The 19950-nt window shown below is 42.2% G+C and overlaps 1 protein-coding gene across 1 annotated transcript in view; it reads left to right on the forward strand.

The window, feature by feature from the left end:
- Nucleotides 1-3150: 3150 nt before the first annotated feature.
- adcy9 (adenylate cyclase 9) overlaps nucleotides 3151-19950 on the forward strand; it is a 41263-nt gene continuing 24463 nt past the window's right edge. Inside the window, exon 1 of the mRNA XM_005744372.1 lies at nucleotides 3151-6730. Within this exon, the coding sequence (XP_005744429.1) occupies nucleotides 4918-6730 (1813 nt within the window). The 5' untranslated portion in view covers nucleotides 3151-4917. The remainder of the gene's footprint in view (nucleotides 6731-19950) is intronic.

Raw genomic sequence — 19950 nt, forward strand, 5'->3', positions numbered from 1 at the left:
AAATATTGTCTGCCAAATCTGTGGGGAAATAAATAATATATATATATATATATATATATATTAGAGAGAGAGATATTTACACACGCACACACACATATATATCCTCTGCTGCAAAATTTTGAAAAGTGCTGCCAAAGTGTGGTCGATCTTTGCAGATTTCCCAGCTTGCAAAAAAAGAGAATAAAAAAATGTGAGATGGAGGTAAAGGAGGACTCATGAGTTGACCCCTGACCTCTATGGAGAGAAGGAAAGCAGAAGGTAGCTTTTACCGCAAGTTCCTGTGTGCTGTGCCTCAATAGATGTCCTAAACACACTTGGACAGTCTGGGCATTGAACAATGGATATTTTGCTTGTTGGCTTCAGCTTTGTGGAATCTCTGCACACCTTAGCATGTTATTTCTTTTTCTTTGGCTTTATAAGTTGTAAAAGACAAAAGATCAAATGTGTTAGGTTTAGCAGCTTCTGACAGAGCCAGGCTCGTTGCTTCCAGTGTGGGTGCTGAGCTGATTCAGTATATTTTTCCAAATTTTTTCCAAGAGTGCTTCATACACAAAGCCCTAAATTGTAAAGAACAGGTAGGTGGTTCTAAGCTAACCCAACAAAAAACTAAAGTTGACTCATGGCCAAGCGCACTTCCTGTTTCCTCCACGTGTCCTGTCTCACTAACACCCCTGCTGCTTTTCCCAACTAAACTCTGAAGCATGATTCAAAAGAATATAGCAAACATAACCTCCAAATAAGCTTAACTTTGATTAACTTCTCAGTTTGAGTGTAAGCGCTGCACAGGGTGTTTAGTATGTTTACACTGCAGATTCAGAACATGGCCACTAGAGAGAGCTGTGTAAAAAGAGGAAAGAAAATGCAGACCACTGGCAAAAGTTTATAGTGGGATTGATCGCTCAGGCTTCGTAACATTAGGTGCTTGCATTTTTTTTTTTTTTTTTTTTTGTGTACTTGAGTGTAATTTATCTTCATTTACCTGTGAATTAGATATTGAATGGATGTGCATCCCATTAAAGTAGTTGTTGATTCACTTTTTTTTCCTTTTTAAAAAAAAAAAATTAAGTTAATCTTGGCCTAATTTTTGCAAGCTTGACCATCAAGAATAAAGATTTCTGATGGACCAAGCAGTGAAACTTTGTGGTTATTCAAATAAAATGATCAATCTTTGGACTCAAACAAGAAAATTTGCTGAGATTACATCTTGGACTTGCATATTTCCTGTTTCTCCATCTTGTCTCCATACAATTGTCTGTATAACGTCTCGCTCTGTTCCTTTTGCCTCTCTTACACCAACATCTGAACAGGTCTGATCTCCCACTTTTTGAAAGCATGCAGCCATCCCAAACTCCATTTTTGTGTTCCACAGCTGCAATGCACCAACAGTTTGTCGTGACTGTGGGAGTGAGAGGGGGGGTGTGTGTCAGGCGAGGACGGCAAGGGGGGGGGCATGTATGTGAGTGTGTCTGTGGATGTGTGTGTATGATGTAAATTGCCTCAAGTTTTGACACATGCACCAAAATCCCCCTTTATACAGTCATATGAACCCACGTGAGCTTCTCTGTGAGTGAACTCCAACTCTTCTGCGAGCGTTAGTTGAGATATTCTCAGAAGATTAAAACTGACACAGTGGTTTATGAATAAATCAAGAGAATTCCAGCTCACCACTTTAAAATCACAGTAAATGTTCTTATTCTCCCAATTAAAGACAGAGTTTTGTTTGTTCCCATGCACGAAGGTGGAATGCAAGAAGGTAGCGCGGTTCCCTCTGGGGGTGCTTTCAAAATACAGCGAAGCTCCTTGCTGACTACAGAGGCCAGCTGCTTAATATTTCTGTCAGGCTGCTGAATAAATAAATAATAGAACATTAAACCTGCAGGTTCTTCATTCAGTTTGGCTGCACACTCTGTAGCCTTCATTTCTCATAGTCTGCCTTAAATGAAGTATTCAGAATTAGATATCAGTGCTCCTATTCTGCTGTTTATTTGAAGATACTCTGTATATATCCAGGTGTCTTCTAATTAAGAATTCTTCTACTCTCATATTAGACTAAATGTAGTGTCCTTAAATGATAAAGTGTTTATTCTATTCTTTTTAATGGTATAGAGCAGCAGAAAAGAGGGGGCTTTGTTCACGAACTGAACATATGGAGTTTCGCTGAGTGCCATTAAAAACATACATCCCCACCCCTTCCCTAAAATGCGTGCTCGCTACATTTCACTCTATTGCTTTTTATCAAGTGCGTACACGTTCCTGCACTGTAGCCCTCCCCTCACTCAACCCCTCTTTTCGTCTACTTTGCTCGCAGCGTCAAGTCGATGGTGACCATCAAAACGGAAGAAGAGAGAAGGATTTTCAAAATAGAAGATCGTTAAAAGTAGATTCTTTTAGCGTGTGTAGAGTGAAGCTCCAAATTGGTTGACAAGAGCCTCTAAGGAAACAGTCTCTTATGTATGGAAGCTCGTTTCCGCCAAAAATAAATAATAAATAAATACTAATAATAGGAACAAGAAGAAGAAATAGATACATTAAAACAAGTTTAACATAAAACATAAATTTGAAAGATGCCACTTATAGGTAGAAATTTGCGTTTTGCAGTATTATCTTAAGTTTTCAACTTACTAGATCAAACTTATGAGAAAATAACTTAAGAATTTGTTTTATAAACTCTAAATTCTACAATAATAACCTGAGATTTTGACTTATGGATAGCATTTACTTTTCTTTTCTTTCTTTCTTTCTTTTTTTTGTTGAAGCTAAAAAAAATGTTTTTTAATTTTATTTAAACACACAAAATAAATCAAACAAACAACAACAACAACAAAATCCCGAAAGAAAATAAAGGGTCTGAATGATTATGGGTTTACTTAAAAACCACAAATTTGTTTGCTGAAGCTTTCTTTTGTAGTTTCATGCTAACAGAGTATTTTAAGGCGACCCTATAAAAAGGTTGTTGTAGAAAGTATGTGTTATATTGACCATGTAATACATGCTAATACATGGATTATTATGACTCTGTGCCTTTTTTAAAACAACTATAAAAGGCACATTTGGGTTTTTATTTTGAAAGGAGAGAGGGGACGTGATATGGTATTTATTCTGGCGTCACTTTCTTTCTTTCTCCCTCTTACACACACACACACACACACACACACACACTCACATACAAACACACACTTCTCTCGGCTGGACGGCTGGAAGCGCACAGAGACAGAAGATGGTGGCGGCTGCTGCTGCCACCGTGTTGCCCGCTGCGCCTGGATTGCGCGCACAGCGTTTTTGCGCACGTGTAGACGCCGGTGCGGCACACAAATTATGATCAGATAACCCGGTAATAGGACAATTCTATCTCTCACTGTGGACGGCACAAGGGATGGAAAGGCAGGACGGTGCAGCAGCAGCCCTAATCTAGCCTATCATTTGAATCTTGAATCACCTGGAGGTATGACGATATTCTTTGTATCCTGCCCAATTAATCAAAGTGGCCGTATGAAGGCAGCGCTGTGCTTTAGCCTGTGGGACTGTGCTACTGGGGGGAGTGGGGAGGAGGTGGAGACCTTTTAATTAGCCCTACTTTCTCCGGGGCTTTCGTCGTCTGGCGATTATAGGGGGGACCAAGCTGTCGTGGGCAAACTTTACTTCATATACCAGGAAGAACTGGACTTCACGCAGCCTGCTCCAGGGGTCTGTTTGTCTTCGCAGATTTCCGACTGAGACACCACACAGCCGGGAATGGTCAGGATATTAAGACAATCTGGATATTTTCCTTCTTGGGGCGCACTGACGATGAATTGGCCACAGTTTGGATGTGAATACCAAAGCAGCGCTAACAAAACACTGATTTAAGACTGGCTGGGCTATAGCCTTGAGAGGCGCGCGAATCTGTGGAGTGGTCATTGCCGTCTGAGCTCTTGCAGTAACGCCGAATAGTTCATTCGCATCGCATCTCGCTCCTGCAGAACTCCGTGCACAAAATATCTGCCGAGTTCGGAGACGCAGTGACTGTGGAGACTCTGGAGTGGAAAGCCAGGCGAGGACGGGGCGCCGTCCATGAGTGTGTTGGCGATTAGGCCCTGCGGCAAGGAGCGTGGGGGTATAAAAATAAAAACTCAAGTGGCATGATCCCTGTATCCGGTGTTAACCTACGCCTTAATTTTAACCGCTGACCTTTTGGATCGACACAGCAAACGACAAAAGCTCGAACCACTGCGTCCGACTGGCCCTGGATGAAGTTTTGCTCAGTCATGTAAACTTCACATGGTTTAGTTCACTTGACATCGACGTGTATGGAAGTAGAAGCGTGGGTAACTGAGTGGATAAGCGGAATTGGACACGCACCAGCAATGAAAGCGGGCTGAGCAAACACACTGAGTACAAAACAACTTGACAGAATTGAATCTGGGTTTTTAAGACACATTTTGAGAGCACCTTAAAATAACTTATCCTCTCAGTCCTATTTGTGTGTGTATGTGTGTATTTTTCAGCATTTTCCCGTACTCACAGTATTGTGTAATTCTGTCCGTTTGGCCAAATAGTTTTCAATGAATGAAGCAAAGAGCTGGCTGCCTCGGCAGAGGAGGCACTGGGTGAACCTTGCAGTTTCAAGTGCGTGGAGTCAAAACATCGGGAATGTAGAGGAATGCAGGGATTGACGTCAAGAATGGCAGAAATGAACTACTCAGAAACTTTGGATGGTCTGCTGGTGTTTCTGCAGCCAGAGCACAGAGTGTGATTTTTCTCTCAAACTTTTTCCCCAACCCTTCCTTTAAAAAAAAAAATTCTAAAGATTGAACAATCATACTGTGTGGCCGCAACTTTTTGCCTTACGTCATTTGTGTTTCCCGAGAAATAACTGTGCCTTCTGCCTAGTTTTTGGGTTTTTGTAATTTTTTTCTTTTTGATAGATTAGAAGAAAACATGGCATCCCCCCAGCATCAGCAACTGTTGCCTCACAACACAGAAGTGAGCTGTGACTCAAGTGGAGATGGAGGCGTCTCGGTGAGAATTGGCAGTAGTGTCAAACACAAGCATGGAGGCGGGCCGCTGGGTTCAATCGGGGGAGGCTTCATTGGTGGAGCCAAGCACTGCAAGTACAGCATTTCCTCTAGCTGTAGCTCTGGGGAGTCCGGATTGAGGAGGCCGGTGGTCAAGAGTTTTCGTTCTCACAAAAAGATGCCACAGCTTTTTGAGAGATCTGCCGGCCATTTCTGGGACCCAAAGTTTGACTCTTCTATCCTGGAGGAGGCCTGTAGAGAACGGTGTTTCCCTCAGACCCAGAGACGCTTCCGTTTTGTGCTTTTTTACCTCCTAGCAGCTGCTTTACTCTGGGGAGTTTACTTTGCTGCCAACCCTTCCCGCTGTGATAGGGTTGCTTTTCTCGTCCCCACTGCTTCCTTCCTCCTTTTCTGCTTCCTCCTCTTCCTCTTAACGTTTACCAAACTGTACTCTCGCTGCTACAACCAAGCATCTCTGCTCCTCATCCTTGTAACCTTCATACTGACCCTGGCCCCCCAGATTCAGACATCTGGCTTCAAGGACCCTGAGTCTCCAGCACCTACACTTGATGTGGAAGAATTCAGTGGAATAGGGCCCACATACAACATGTCATATGAAACACTTGTGGGAGATAGCAACTGGTGTCCCTGTCTTTCTCCTGTAGGCACCTTCTCCCTTTGCATTGAGGTTCTTCTGTTGCTATATAGCGTCCTCCACGTTCGTCTCTATGCCTCTGTCCTCCTTGGGTTTCTCTACTCCATCTTTTTTGAGAGTTTGGGATGGCTGCAACTGACTCAGGTAGGCGAGAAGTGGAGCTTAGCCGCCCCATCAGATTGGGATACTCTAAGGTGGTTGGGCCCAGCAAAAGCCTTGCTTCATCTCTGCGCTCACGCCATCGGTATGCACCTGTTCATCATGTCTGAGGTGCGGTCGCGGAGCACCTTCCTTAAGGTCGGACAAGCTATCATGCACGGCAAAGACCTGGAAGTGGAGAAAGCCTTGAAGGAACGAATGATCCACTCTGTTATGCCCAGAATCGTGGCTGATGAGCTCATGAAGCAGGGCGATGACGACATAGGTGATCATTCTGTTAAACGTTACTCCACCAGCGGGGCTGCTGCTGCCATCTCCAGCCCTAAAAACAATAAACGCAAGAAAACCTCCATCCCCCGAGGCCAGATCATCTTCAGGCCCTTCAACATGAAACGGATGGAGCCTGTCAGCATCCTTTTTGCAGATATTGTGGGCTTCACCAAAATGTCTGCCAACAAATCTGCTCATGCCCTCGTTGGACTTCTTAATGACTTGTTCGGACGATTTGATAGACTTTGTGAGCTCACCGGCTGTGAAAAGATCAGCACTCTAGGAGACTGTTACTACTGTGTGGCCGGGTGTCCCGAGCCCCGACCAGATCACGCCTATTGCTGTGTGGAGATGGGCCTGGGCATGATTCAGGCTATTGAACAGTTCTGCCAGGAGAAGCGGGAGATGGTGAACATGAGGGTGGGAGTCCACACTGGCACCGTACTGTGCGGCATCCTGGGCATGAAGCGCTTCAAGTTCGACGTTTGGTCAAACGACGTCAACCTGGCCAACCTGATGGAGCAACTAGGCGTTGCTGGGAAGGTGCACCTATCACACGCCACTGCCAAATTCCTGGATGAACGCTACCAGCATGAGGACGGACAGGTCATGGAGAGAATAGGACAGAGTGTGGTGGCTGACCAGCTCAAAGGTAAGTGAGAAGAAATGATAAAGTAGAGTGAAAAACATTTGTTGCTTTTCGATCTGCTTTATTGTAGATTGGCTGTCGGTTCATCGGCATTAAAGTCGATGTGTTCTAATACTTTTACCCTACCCACAGAGGAAATGTGTGCTCACGCCAGCATATTACTATTTCACCCTCCAGGTGAATCAAAGCACTTGTGAGGAAGCATTTGCATTGGTCAAGGTCAGAACAGAGTTTAAGCATCATGTATTATACCTGATGGGCTGGCAGGGCTTTGAGTGTGTTATCAGTGCCCTCTGTGGCACTGGTACTATGTGACTCTATCACAGACAGACGCCATCTTCTTTCCCATCCTTCCCCGCTCTTTGTTCTCTTCTTCAATTACATTGCCTTCCAGACGTCCTCAGTGTGCTGCGTTCCCGTTACCTTGCCCTGAACCTCTGGGATTGCTTTACAACTTAATGCAACTGTCACCTTTTCTAAAAGAGATTTGCCTGCAGCTATATCCTCAGCCCTCTATCTTGTCTTTTATGCTGCTCGACTGGAGGCTTTTTTTATATGATGCATTTATGCAAAACGCCTCAGTGTGACTAAATGTTGGCTTAACTGCTCTTCTCGTCATTTAAGGCTTTCTGATCCATTATCAGCCATTGTAAGTGAAGTGAAAGTGTCTGACTAAGGTATTGCAGACAGTGTTCATCTGCCCTTTTGAATTAGCATTTTGGGTTTATTTTTGCTTCACTGTGCTGCCTTGAAGGCTGCATGTCAGATTTTGTCCAGTGCATTTTAGGCAGGAATTAGTGTGAGCACAAATTAGCAATTCAAATGTAGACATTAATAATTTGGGCGCATAAATTATCAGTGTATTTATATACACATCATTTCCCCCCAGAGATCAGTGCTGGGATCAGTCAAGGAAAAGGAGCGACTGAAAGTGCCCTTTGTTTACCAGGCGGCAGGGCCGATTTATAGGCCTGCATTTTCCTCTCATCTTTTAGATTAATGAGCGACTACCACTCTTGCTCTTATGCTTCTCTTTTTATTTTTATTCTGAAGATAAATGTCTTATCCAGAGTGCTATCGCCCTATTCGCCTCTTCTTTTCCCCTTATTCATGCCTCCTTTCATGCCTCCATCATGTATTCACTTCCCCCCATAAGATTTATCTTCATCCTGTAGGTTTCCTATGCCAGTGACAGAGCTGGCTGTCAGGAGAGAGTTGTTCTCCAGTGCTGTAAAATTCCCTCCGCTGTCTAGCTCACTCTGTGTAAATCTCTTGGGTACCACTGCAGCCAAGCATGGATTGTGTCTGAGTCTGGTTCCTGTTGCTTGACTCAGAAGTAAATTTCTCCGACCTAGACAGCGATCGCCGTCTGGCTGTCTTTTATGTATCTTTGAAGCACTTTTTGAGTTAGTGTAATGTTTTAGTTTCTGGGGTTTTTTGCAGTTGCACTATAAGTTGGAGGTGGGTTTCTGACCAAAACGTGCCTACTTCCAAGTTTATATCCTCTTATTTATATCGAGCTGCTTTTAATATAAGCTGTTTATGGTTCATTGTAAAAAAAAAAAGGAAGGTTCATACGGAGGGCAGCCACGTGTGGACAGTTGAGTTTTACAGCTGCGTCCTGTTCCCTCCTCAGCTCTAAACCTCAGTAGTGAGGAGTTTTAGGAAGAAAGTGATGAAATTGGGGCCGGGTTTGCATCCTGTTCTTGTAAGTAATGCGGATATTACAGTTTATTATGAGCCTCTAATTGTTTTCGTTGCACTTGAGACACCTTTGACAGAAATACCTGCTACTGTGTTTCTAAGGTGACGTGGCGATGCCTGTCTTATCTAGCAAGGAGTCAAAAACCTGAAGGTGTGTTTTTTCTAAGCAAAACAAAATTAAATCCAACAAAATTCAACAATAATCAAATATTAGTCTGTAGAAATGCTGAAAAATATCATGAAATTAGTTTGGTCAAGGCAAAAGTGATGATCTGCAACATCAAGTTGCAAGTCTACCCCTGAAATATTCAGTTTGACTGCCACGAGGAAAAAAAAAAGGAGCAAATCCTCACTTTAGAGGACATATAACAATTAAATATATATTGCTCATTACTTTATGGCATTTTTTAAAGGATTTGCGTCTTAATTGCATAATTTAAAAATAGTATTCATAGGCAGTTGGAGCCTTACCATAAATCATAACACGGTTTGCTGGAAGGATATTATGATATGATTCTTCTATAAACAAACATACAGGCTTTTTATCACGTAGCTATCTATGCTTTTTGTTTGTTACTTTTTCTTACTGGAAAAGCTATATTTGGCTCCATTTCCCCAGAAAAGTACCTGCATACGTCTTTCCTTTGTGCGCAATGCAGAATGATGGGACCTGCAGAAGATTATCCCTTTGGAGGAGACTGTCGGTGTGGCCTTGTTATTTTTCTGCTGATGACAGAATCGCCACACAAAACATTGCTCTTCTCTTTTTCAAGAAGCCATTGTTTCCTGGGAAAAAATAACGTTGTTTTTTATTTTTGGCTGATGCTTACTGAGGATTGCACATGCTACAGTAAGAATGAAGTTATTGCTTTCATAACCAATTCATGTCTTAATCTCCACAACTTCAACAATATTACATGTGAGCAACTAGTAGTTACAGCTGTCACAAGTAATGCCCACACTGCTTTGGATAGTTAGTGAAAACACTTCTGATAGATACTCTTATAATGAAAAAGATGGAAAATGATTGTTAGTAACAAACCCGCAGGGATTTATCATCTTAAATTGAAGGTCCCTTCAGCTTTATAGAGTTTCTTAGTAATCTTTGGAGCTGTCACAGCTTTTTCAGAAGACGGGAAGGCATGTGTTTTCAACCCAGTAGCTCTAAAAACCCACTGCACAGTGCCTGCTCAGCACCAGAGAGCAGACAGACACAGCAGAGCCAGGTCTAATGACCCACATTCATGGGCTTATTTATATTGGTCAAACTCATGTTGTCGCCATTCACAAAAGATGCAGGTCCAGTCCTGGGGGCACTACATCATGTCCATGTATAGCACTGCCCACAATCCTTCCAAAAGATGCTGGCTCCAGATCTGGATTCAAATGTTAATCGCTTCTAAACTGGGCCTATCTCTCAAACAGACAAACAATGCCTCCCTGGCAGACAATAACTTTGCTGTATAACTGCTGGGTGTGCAAGTTCAACTTGGTGACTTGACTTGCTGCACAGGTGGTATCCTGTCACGGTACCATCCTGGAATTCACTGGGTGAATAAGAGCAACCCATTTTCTTACAAATGTTTGTAGAGGCAGTCTGCATGCTTAGCTGCTTGAGTTTATACACCTGTGGCCATGGAAGGGTTTGGAACACCTGAATTCAATGATCTGGCTGGGTGAGTGAATACTTTTGGCAAAATATTGAAAACCAGTGATGTGCTTTCCCTGCTCATGACTGTGAAAGGGTCTGCCTGGGTGTGAAAGACTCTGCAGATGTCTGGGTACCCTCCAAGTTGTTGTGACAACACAAACTGTCCTACACAGCCACCAAACTACAAGAGCACCAACAGTGCGTGTGTCCTCAAACAAAACTCCACCCTACTACATATTAGTACGAAGAGAACAACTACTTGTGTCCAAAAGTACATAAATGAATGTTTTTAAAAAAAAGAAATGAAGCAAAATGAGAAGCAGTTGCTCCACTTCACCTAATTTGAACCTCTGATAGCTCTTTTGTACAATAGGCTCTTACCAAGAATACTCATTACAGCGTTCTCACTAACCAGCTGCCTCGAGGTTTAGCATGTTCGTGACCTTTTAATAAGTCATATTGATGAGCGAAGCTATGTCGGGCGGCTACGTACAGCATTACCTTCTCTCACCCGGTTTTCATCTCTGTGCCCTGAGGGAGATTTCTAATTAAGCAAGACTGGGTAATCTCCTTGGCTAAAGTGATTAATGTTAGTAATTCTCCATCGTCATATCGTCCCTCACTGGCCTGTTGTTATCCCGACCACGGAACGCATCGGCCGTCTCCCTGCCAGCCCTTTTTATCACAGCAAATGATATTGATTGCTTATAATGAGGCTGTCATAGCCGTGTGTGTTTGTGATGAGGAAACAAGGGAGACAACAGCAACCAGACAGGGTTTGATGTCGTGTAGATATCAAATGAAAATAACCAGGGTTTGTATGCAGAAGGCAACATGTCTCTTTATTTTGTGAATTTGTAGCACCGCCTTTACCCCTTGCTAAGAATTGATTAGCTACATTATGATTGATTTTTTTTTTTTTAGCAAAGACCAAAACCAATTTGCAAAATGTCTGTGTCTCCAGCTCTATTAATATCCTTTAACATTTACGCGTTATTGACAGTTATTTTTGTTTTGGTTAACTCGTGCGCATGTACATATTAGCTTTCCCATGTCTGTACCCCTGTGCTGTTCTATAGGGAGCTACGGTCACTCAGCAAATTGCACAATATTTCCTTTAAGCTCAGTGGAAAATTACTTACAATGGTTTCTACCTGTGACCTTGACTGGGATAAATGAGGCTGGTTTTGTGGTTATGCTTAGAGAAGCAGAGAAAGAGAAATGAAGGTGAGAGAGACGATGAAATGCATTTAGCTTTGGTCCTGTTCTGCTGGGAGAGACCTGGTTTTTGACCAGCGGATATTAGTAGCTTAATGAAAGAAAAGAAAAAAGAAGAAGCAGAGATACATCTCTATTGGCTCACTGTATTTTGCATTCATTGGTTTCAGTTTTGAGCTCTGGAGTGAAGCACACATAAACAAAAATTGTCTAAACACATTAAAACCACTGGATTTTACTGCCAAAGCGATGTGGACGTGTGTGTGTGTGTTTGTTTGCGTGCGTCCACTACCCTTATACTGCTGTACTTGACAAAAAGTTAAATGGTTTGGCTTTTTCACCCTAATATGTATACGCAGCTGTCTTCTCCCCTTGCCAACAACAAAATACCTGGCATAATTTCTGTCTAGCCTCTTGAATCCAAATCAGTATGCACACACAGCATTCAGCCCTACAATTGAAAGACAGGGGTGGCGAAAGTGAAGTGGGCTGCATTTGAGCGCTTGGTGGGGTGAGAGGCATACATAGGGCTATAGACATGCTAGACTGTTGTGGCACAACTGTTAGGAAGGTAAGTGCGTTAAATAAGGGGTAGGTAGTAGTGGACTGAAAGTGGGACAAAACTGCACAGAGGCAGCCAGGGGAAAGCTAAGCTGTTATACAGTTTTACAGTGACCAAGCAGAGGCTAGAGCACCTTGGCTTTGCATGGCAGATGCCAGGTTGGCCTAGGGAGTAACGGCATAATACATCACATTGTTTGATATTGTACAGCACATATTATAGTTCAGCACGGCATGGCACTCTAGCCCCCAGAAATGCAATCTCACCATTTGTCATCCTTGGCCTTATCATACTGAACAAGTCTGCAGAGCCTCAGGGTGTCAAGCTCTGCAAACACAGGTCCATTGTGGCAAGGTTATTGAAGGAATATGATGTGGTGATTAGCTGATTATTTCTTATTTTTTTAAATTGCAGCAATCATTTAGATAATCTTCTGTGTCACACTGTTACTCTGCAGGATTAAAAAACGAGAAAAAAAGCTCTTTTCGTTCAGGAGAGTTGTGTAAGCAAGGGAACTGCTCGCTGTTTTGACCCAGCAAGCAGTAAAAGATTGAGGAGGAGCTGTAATGAGCTTCTGGATCAAGAGCAGGAAAAGCAGAAAACATACTAATGTAAAAAAAAAAAAAAAAAGAGCTCAATGAGCTTTCATTTAAGCTGATACTGTGGGAGATTTTTATTTATGTTCTGAAAATCCATGCATCCCCATTGTGATACGCCTCCTCCTGACAAGTGTCAGAGGACCCTGTAGACCTCTCAGCCCACCTATAGGGGACAGCTGTCCTGTAGACTCAATGCTAAAGTGTCCTACCTCTGTCTGTTGTGACAGAAATGACCCAGGGCGAGGAGGATGAGAGGACCTGATATCAGCAGCACAGCTGTCTCCGTGATAAGACGCTGCACTTGCAAGCAGCTGACATGGCTGAGCCTGTAGAATAGATGTACCATGTGATGTAGTATGTGGAGTGGAACATGCCTTGTTTCATTTTTAAATTTAAGGTAAGGACGTCAACTCAATAGTTTTGCTTACAAAGTATAATTCGCAGGTACCATTTTAATGGTTACATCGTGGCTTTTTAATGCTGTGTACTGTAAAAGCCATCCTGCCATGATATTGACTCGATATAATTATTGCAGAATAAATGTAGTGTTTTGTTGATATTGTTAAGGTGACAAGAGTGACTGCTTGAGTGTTTGTGCGTCATGTTACTAGTATTTCCAGATTTAATTCGCCAAAGTCAGGGATAATTTATCAATTCTTTTTCGTTCCTTGTCTCTGGGAAAGTGGTGGGAAATTTTCCACCTTCTCCTAAAAACCTGTTTTTGAATCACATTGTGTCAAAGTGCTGGATTTGTTCAGTAGGAGTCAAAAATATGAAATGGAGACCTGCTGTCTGTTGCAGGCATTGTCATTTCTGATCATACTGATGTCATTGTAGGATCTGTTTTGGTATAAGAGGAGAGCGGGCCTCTGTTTCAGCTGCTTCATTAGCCACCATTAAACTGGAGGCTTAATGAAGGTAAGCTAATGTAGTGGAGCCATGCATTGAACTAATGTGTGGAGGTGTTTGTGGACAGATTTGTCTATAATTAGTCCATAACTCAGGAGGTTGTGAGTAGTGGAGGATGGAGGGAGTGCTGATTTGCAGGACTGTAAACATAACTTTATTGTGTGTTACAACAATGTTCTATAACTATAATGTAAACAGTTTTCATACCTTCTCATACTTTTTCCATTTGGAATATTTATTAATATCCTAAAATAACAACCTTGTAGAAGACCAGAGATAAAGCTATTTATCTATACTCACAGGTTACTTTGGTACACCTATTCAACTGGTTGCTAATGCAATTATCCGTTTAACCAGTCACGTGGCAGCAACTCGATGCATCTAGGGATGTAGATGTGGTCAAGAGGACGTACTTCAGTTCAAACTGAGCATCAAAATGGTAAAGAAAGGTGATTTAAGTGACTTTGAACATGGTATGGTTGTTGATGCCAGACATGTTGGTCTTAAAGTATTAAAGAAACCGCTGAGCTACTGCTGCACACAACCATCTCTAGGATTAGAGGGAATGCTCCAAAAAAGAGAAAAATATCCAGTGAGCGGCAAATCTCTGTGCTGAAATGCCTTGTTAATGTCAGAGGTCAGAGGAGAATACTCAGACTGCCGTGATAGGAAGGGAACAGTAACTCAAATACCCACTTATTACTGAGGTATGCAGAAGAGTATCTCTGAACGCACAACAAGTCAAAGGTTGGAGTGGGTGGGCCACAGCCACAGAAAACCACACTGTGTGTCATGGATTTATCCTTCCTTGTATTAACAGTTCAGTCTTTTGGTGGTGTAATAGTCTAGGGAATTTTTTTTTGGGGGGGGGGCTTTAGTACCAGCTGAATATTGTTTAAATGCCACAGCCTAACTGAGTATTGTTGCTCCCTTTATGACCACAGTGTACCCATCGTCAGCACGACAGGGGCACCTCCAGAAATTATTCAGAGGTGCCCATATAGGGGCCACAAAAAATATTGGGGTGGTACACCAAAAACAGAATTTTCAGTTTTAAATGTGCTGCTGTCAAATATAGGTCACTTGAAACATATGGCAAAAAAGAGAGAAAGAAAGACTTATATCACTGAAAACAGGTACATATGAAAGCCATATGAAAACAAATCCATAATAATCTGTTTAAATTGATTGATTGATTGAAAACAGATCACCTTCAGATTCTTATCATGGATAAGTAGACAAATCTGCAGCATGTGCTGTCATGTCATTGTAGACCAAAATCCCAGAAGTTTCCAGAACCTTTTTAAATCTGTGCCATGAATAATAACGGCAGTTTTGAAGGCAAAAAGAAGTCCAAACTAGCAAGGTGTACCCAATAAAGTGGCTGGTAACACAATAGCTTGTAATAATGTAAACTTTCTTCAACACAGCCAGAGTTTTTAAAGCAATCTTCTGGCTGTTTTCCATGATTGCATGCAGCAAGCCAATCTGTTACGTGGCAGGAGTTTTCACATATGCAAATGTGCTGAGAAGATCAGTTTGTATATTTCCCTGCATTCAAAATGTTCCCTCCTGCAGCGAAGAAATAATAAAATAGAGCAGAATGGAAGCACGGAAAAGAAATAGCAGCAGAAAAAAGGAGAGGGCATGCAAGAAAGGTATTAAAAAACGATCCAGTGAGAGACAGACAGATGGATAGATTCCTGTTTTGTTAATGGATTTTGTGTGTCTGTATTTCATAACACCAACCTGAACACAACACATACGATGAAGACGTTACATCTCCATGCCTGTTAGGAGGAGGATGAGAGAACCAGACTTCCACTTAGTGTGGACAGCTGAACACTCACTGCAGTTATAGTACTTTTTTGCCTAAAGTATTATCTGTGTTGGTCTAATATTTCCACGGCCTGGGTGTCAAAGCAAAGACGCTAAAATTGACGTCTTGTACGAAATTTGCCGAATCCTGCCTGCGACTTCTGGTAGAACATTGCTATTTGACGCCCTGGTATACGCACTCGCACACATGCGCTTTACTCCAGCTGTGCACCCTGGGCCTGCAAAGGCTAATTGCCATGGCAACGGGCTATTGAAAGAGGTGAGGGTCAGCTGGCTCTTTTTAAATGGAAGGACAGGTGATTTGACAGAGAGAAAGGGTCCAAATTGACTCCATTCAACTGAATTTCTGGCTTTCATATTTCGGTCAAAGCAATGCGAAGACTTATTTTTGTGCGAGTCCAGCAAGAATAAGACAAACACATGCGGCTATACTTTACTGTCTGAGCTCTAAAGGACACCTACGCAAATAGATTACACACTCCGAGGAGCTCAAAAATTCATACACCCTGAAAAAATGGAAAGAAAGTTAAACAAAAAAGAATCTTTCTTTTTTGTCTCTCTGCAGCTGTTGCTATCCCACTGTGTGCTCTGTGTGGTTGTTTATTTAGATCTCTGCTGGTACACTGCGAGTTGTGAGCTGTGTTATCGGCCTAGGCTAGCTTGCCTCGTGGTTCTGCAGACGCTCTGGTGATAAATTGTTATCATGAGTCACCGATGCATCCTAAGCTTCTTTTTTCCCCTCCCCTTTGTGTTCAAGGGTACAGAAAATGCCAGCACTCCTTTTTAATAGATGCACACCAGCCTTTACTGACACTGACAGATGGTGCTCACTCTTAAGGTGACACACAACACTCAGTCCACCCACAGCGCACCTCTCAGTCACAAAACACCTACTTTTGCAATTTATTTATTTATTTTTTGGTTTGAGCACGCTAAATGCAATCACCCACACATACAGCCACACCCTTTCCATGTTTGTAGTGCTGTAGTGACTTGTTAGTGTGCACAGCGGGAGTGAGTGTGTGATAAATGGCTATATGAATTATGAATGATGAAAGATGACGGGGAGTCGGTGCTTGCTTAAGCCTGCTACCGTACTCAACATGCACGGATTGATGGAGCGCGTTTGTGTGGGCGTGCTGCATGAAGTAAAAAAAAAAAAAAAATGTTTTCCTCCGTTTGAACTTGTGGGCATATTTGGGTTTGTTGTGAATGCACAGCGGTGAAGTTCTTCATTATTAGCAGCTGGTAAATTCACTTTAGAGTGTCTGAGGCCAATTTTAGCTCTCTCCTTTCAGTGGATGCGGAAGTATTTTGAAATGTTTGTCTCTCACACCCTTCCTGTGTTACTGTTAAGGACATTTCTGTAATATTTTTGACCTTCCTCTTGAACCATTTAGGTTGTTTTTTTTGTCACCCTTGTCTCACTTTTGTGTAATGATTTTCTGTTGTGTAATTTTGTCTTACATAATTCAGCAGTGATGTGCTTTAACTTTATTCAAAACCTGCAAAATTAAGTTAAAACTGACGGTTATCTTCCAGTTTACGCACAGTATAAAAACATCAGCAAGAGTTTGAGCTGTCACCTCAGAAAGCTTCTTGCCAAAAACAAAAGAAATCAGTTTATACTTGAGAAAAAGAACTGTCGATGCTCACAAAGCAGGACATAGATATACAAATGTGTCAAGAACTGGAGTGAGAAGTATCACCAAGAAATTCAAAGACAGCCACAGAGTACAGAACAAGCCTGGCAGAATTAGGAAGTGAAAGATTTCAAAGACTCTGGAAAGAAAACTAGTGAGAGATGTGTCTAAAGACTCCAGAACAACTGCCAAGACATGAGTGAATAGCTTAGCCAAGTCAGTAATTGTAGTCTGAAAGAAGACAATCACTGGAACCGTACACAGGAATGGACTGCAAGGCTACAGATCAAAAAAAAGCTCCACTTCTGTTGGAGAGACACCTTCAAGCCAGACTGAAGTATGCAAAGGACAACCTGGAGAAAGATTATAGATACTGGTCATATGACATGAAACTAAAGCTCTTTGGCCACAGAGATGCTGCTTATATTTGGAGAAAGAAGGGAGAGATGTACAACCCAAAGGACAGCATTCCCCACGGTGAAATGTGGTGGTGGAAGCGTTATACTGTGGGGACGCTCAGTGCATCTGGAACTGGGAATCTCATCAAGGTAGAAGGAATCAGGAAGAATGAAGACTATGTGAAGAAAGCAAATTCTATCGTGTATCCTCATCATTTCATCAGTTGAATTCACGAGGCTTAACCTAACAAAGAAATGTCAAGTTGGTATTTGTTCTGTTTGTCTGATACAGTCATAAATATGAGCTAACATAATGTCAACTGTAAAATCATTTTTGGCTGAGCTAGTACGTCAGCCACAACATTAAAACCAGCTGTCTCAGACTGCAAGGAGGCTGAAACACAGCGATCCAGGTTTGAGTCCGAGCCGCTCTCCCTCCCTGCTTTCCTATGGAGGAGCAAAGAGAATTAAAAAATAATGTTAACAAACAAAAACACCTGCCTAATTTTTAGTAGCTTCACCAGGCCAGAACAACGTCCACAAGACTGGATGTTCCAGCAACACTGTGTCTTTCTAACAGGATAATTAATGTGTAATTAAGTGAGCACCACAGGCACAAAGGAATGAACTATTAGGTTTTGGCCTCACAGGAAATATGACTAAGATCAGTGAAATTAGTATGAAATGTTGTTTTTAACAATACATAACTTCCACTTCACAGTAATAATTTTTTAAGTGTTTAGTGGTGGTGCAGTGACTAGTTCGTATCCACCAGCCAGCTGATGTTTTTTACTGTGGAGTTTGCGTGTTCTCTCCAGGTACTCCTGCTTCCTCCTACAGTCCAATGACACGCACAGAGTTGGGTTAATTAGCGATTCTAAGTCGGCCGTAGGTGTGAATGTGGTGTGAATGGTTGTCTGTCTCTCTGTGTGCTAGCCCTGCAACAGACTACCAACCATCCAGGATGGAAGGCTGCCTTTCACCTAGCCCTCCTGCAACCCTGGATTCTATACATGGAAGAAAATGGATACGGAGCAAAAAGCATCACCAATGTTTCCTTAAACTGCCGGTGTTCCTGGTCTCTCTGGTGTATGAACTGATCTCCCAGCCTTAGCTTCAGGTTTTCCCCTTGGCTTTAGTGTGGTACAGTCCTTCTGCATTTATCAGCTGCTCCCCCGTACACATACTTCATAGCCCCAGGGAATTTCTCTGCTGTCACCTTTTAAAGCTGTTGCTGACTTACAGCACATGTGTGTGTGTTTGTGTGTTAAGTACCTGATATATCCCCAACAGAGGTCATCCCCCTTTGTTTGCTGCATAACTTTCAATAAGTTATGCAGCTTATTACTCTTACTCCATGCTTCTTTTTTTTTCAGTTTTTCTAACCTCCATCTTGTTGCTGTCTCATTGTTGAGTCAGACTGCTGCAACTGCTGTTTTTCAAATGGCACCTTCATCAACGCTGTGACATTGCAGCAGTGTTTATCTTCGCAGCCTCCGTATCAAACTGTTCCTCTTCACTGAGATGTGAAATGCAACACAACTGTTAATTATGACACTTGTTAAGAGGATGTAGAAGCAAAAGCATACATGACTTTTGTGTTTGTCTCAGGCGGTATACAGTGGAGGGGTTTCTGGGGTAAGCTGAATTTGTAGTTAGCATCCTCATTTACTTTTGCTGTATCACTTGCCTGTTCTAGTTAGAGAGCCCTCAGGGGAGCGGCACAGTGCTCGGCAGAAGATCCAGCAAATTTCCGTCATCAACCCCCAGTGAAGACACCATTAATCAAAATGTTGAGTTAGCAAAGTTTGTGAGACAGCTGGCGCATGAAAGGGAGGGAGAGGTTGGCCTCTGTCGGCTGTTTGCTTTGATCATTTACCCGGAGCCACAAATGTGGTCGCTGTTTAATCAATAGGGGAGCGCTGCTCATAGCTGTGGGTCAATAGCATCTCTGGCTGAGATAGTTCAGCCTGTAACGAAATCGAATTTCAGTTATGAGACTGTCTTCTGACAATTAATTAAATGTGCAATTTTTCATGGATGTTGGCATTTTATTTGTTTTATTTAAGAGAATGGATGAAGAGAACTGAGTTTCAGACAGCATATTTTAGCATCATATTGTGATAAATAGGAGGAACACCATTAGCTCCTAGCACTCAAACAGCACTTTTCACAGCCAGGAGGAGATACTGGAGGAGATACCAGCATGCTCTTGTGGTTTTGGGGATTTTTAGGTTTTCTCTAAGTTTGTATTTTTGATTGTCTTTGCATTATCGTCCTGTATTCTGTATTGCTGTTATTTAGCTTAACGTTATTTCCCTATACCTGATATGCTTTCCTTTTGGTGTTGTTATTTAGTTTTCAGCTTCTATTCGATAGAGCTCCTAGTCTTCTGTTTATAGTGTTCTTCTTGCTCTTCTTGTATTTATTTAATTTTGTACCTTTAGTTCCTTGGTTGCTTTAGTTGGTCATAGGTTTGTTAATCCCCTTTTTAATTCCTGTTCTGTGTATTTGTTTGTCCTCTGTCTCTGTCAAGTTTGCTTCTGTGATATTTTCTTTTCTATTTTGACGGTCTTTGCCACTCATGTTTTGTATTTAGCTCTGCTTCCCTTGTCTCATCTTCTGTGATTAGTTTCAGCTGTCCACCCACCCGTTTCCTCTCCCCTCATTACCTGGTGTCTATTTATTTGCCTTACTTCC

Source organism: Pundamilia nyererei, unplaced genomic scaffold (assembly GCF_000239375.1).
Source record: "Pundamilia nyererei isolate P.nyererei 1_Seehausen unplaced genomic scaffold, PunNye1.0 scaffold00142, whole genome shotgun sequence".
In the NCBI taxonomy this organism is placed as follows: Eukaryota; Metazoa; Chordata; class Actinopteri; order Cichliformes; family Cichlidae; genus Pundamilia; species Pundamilia nyererei.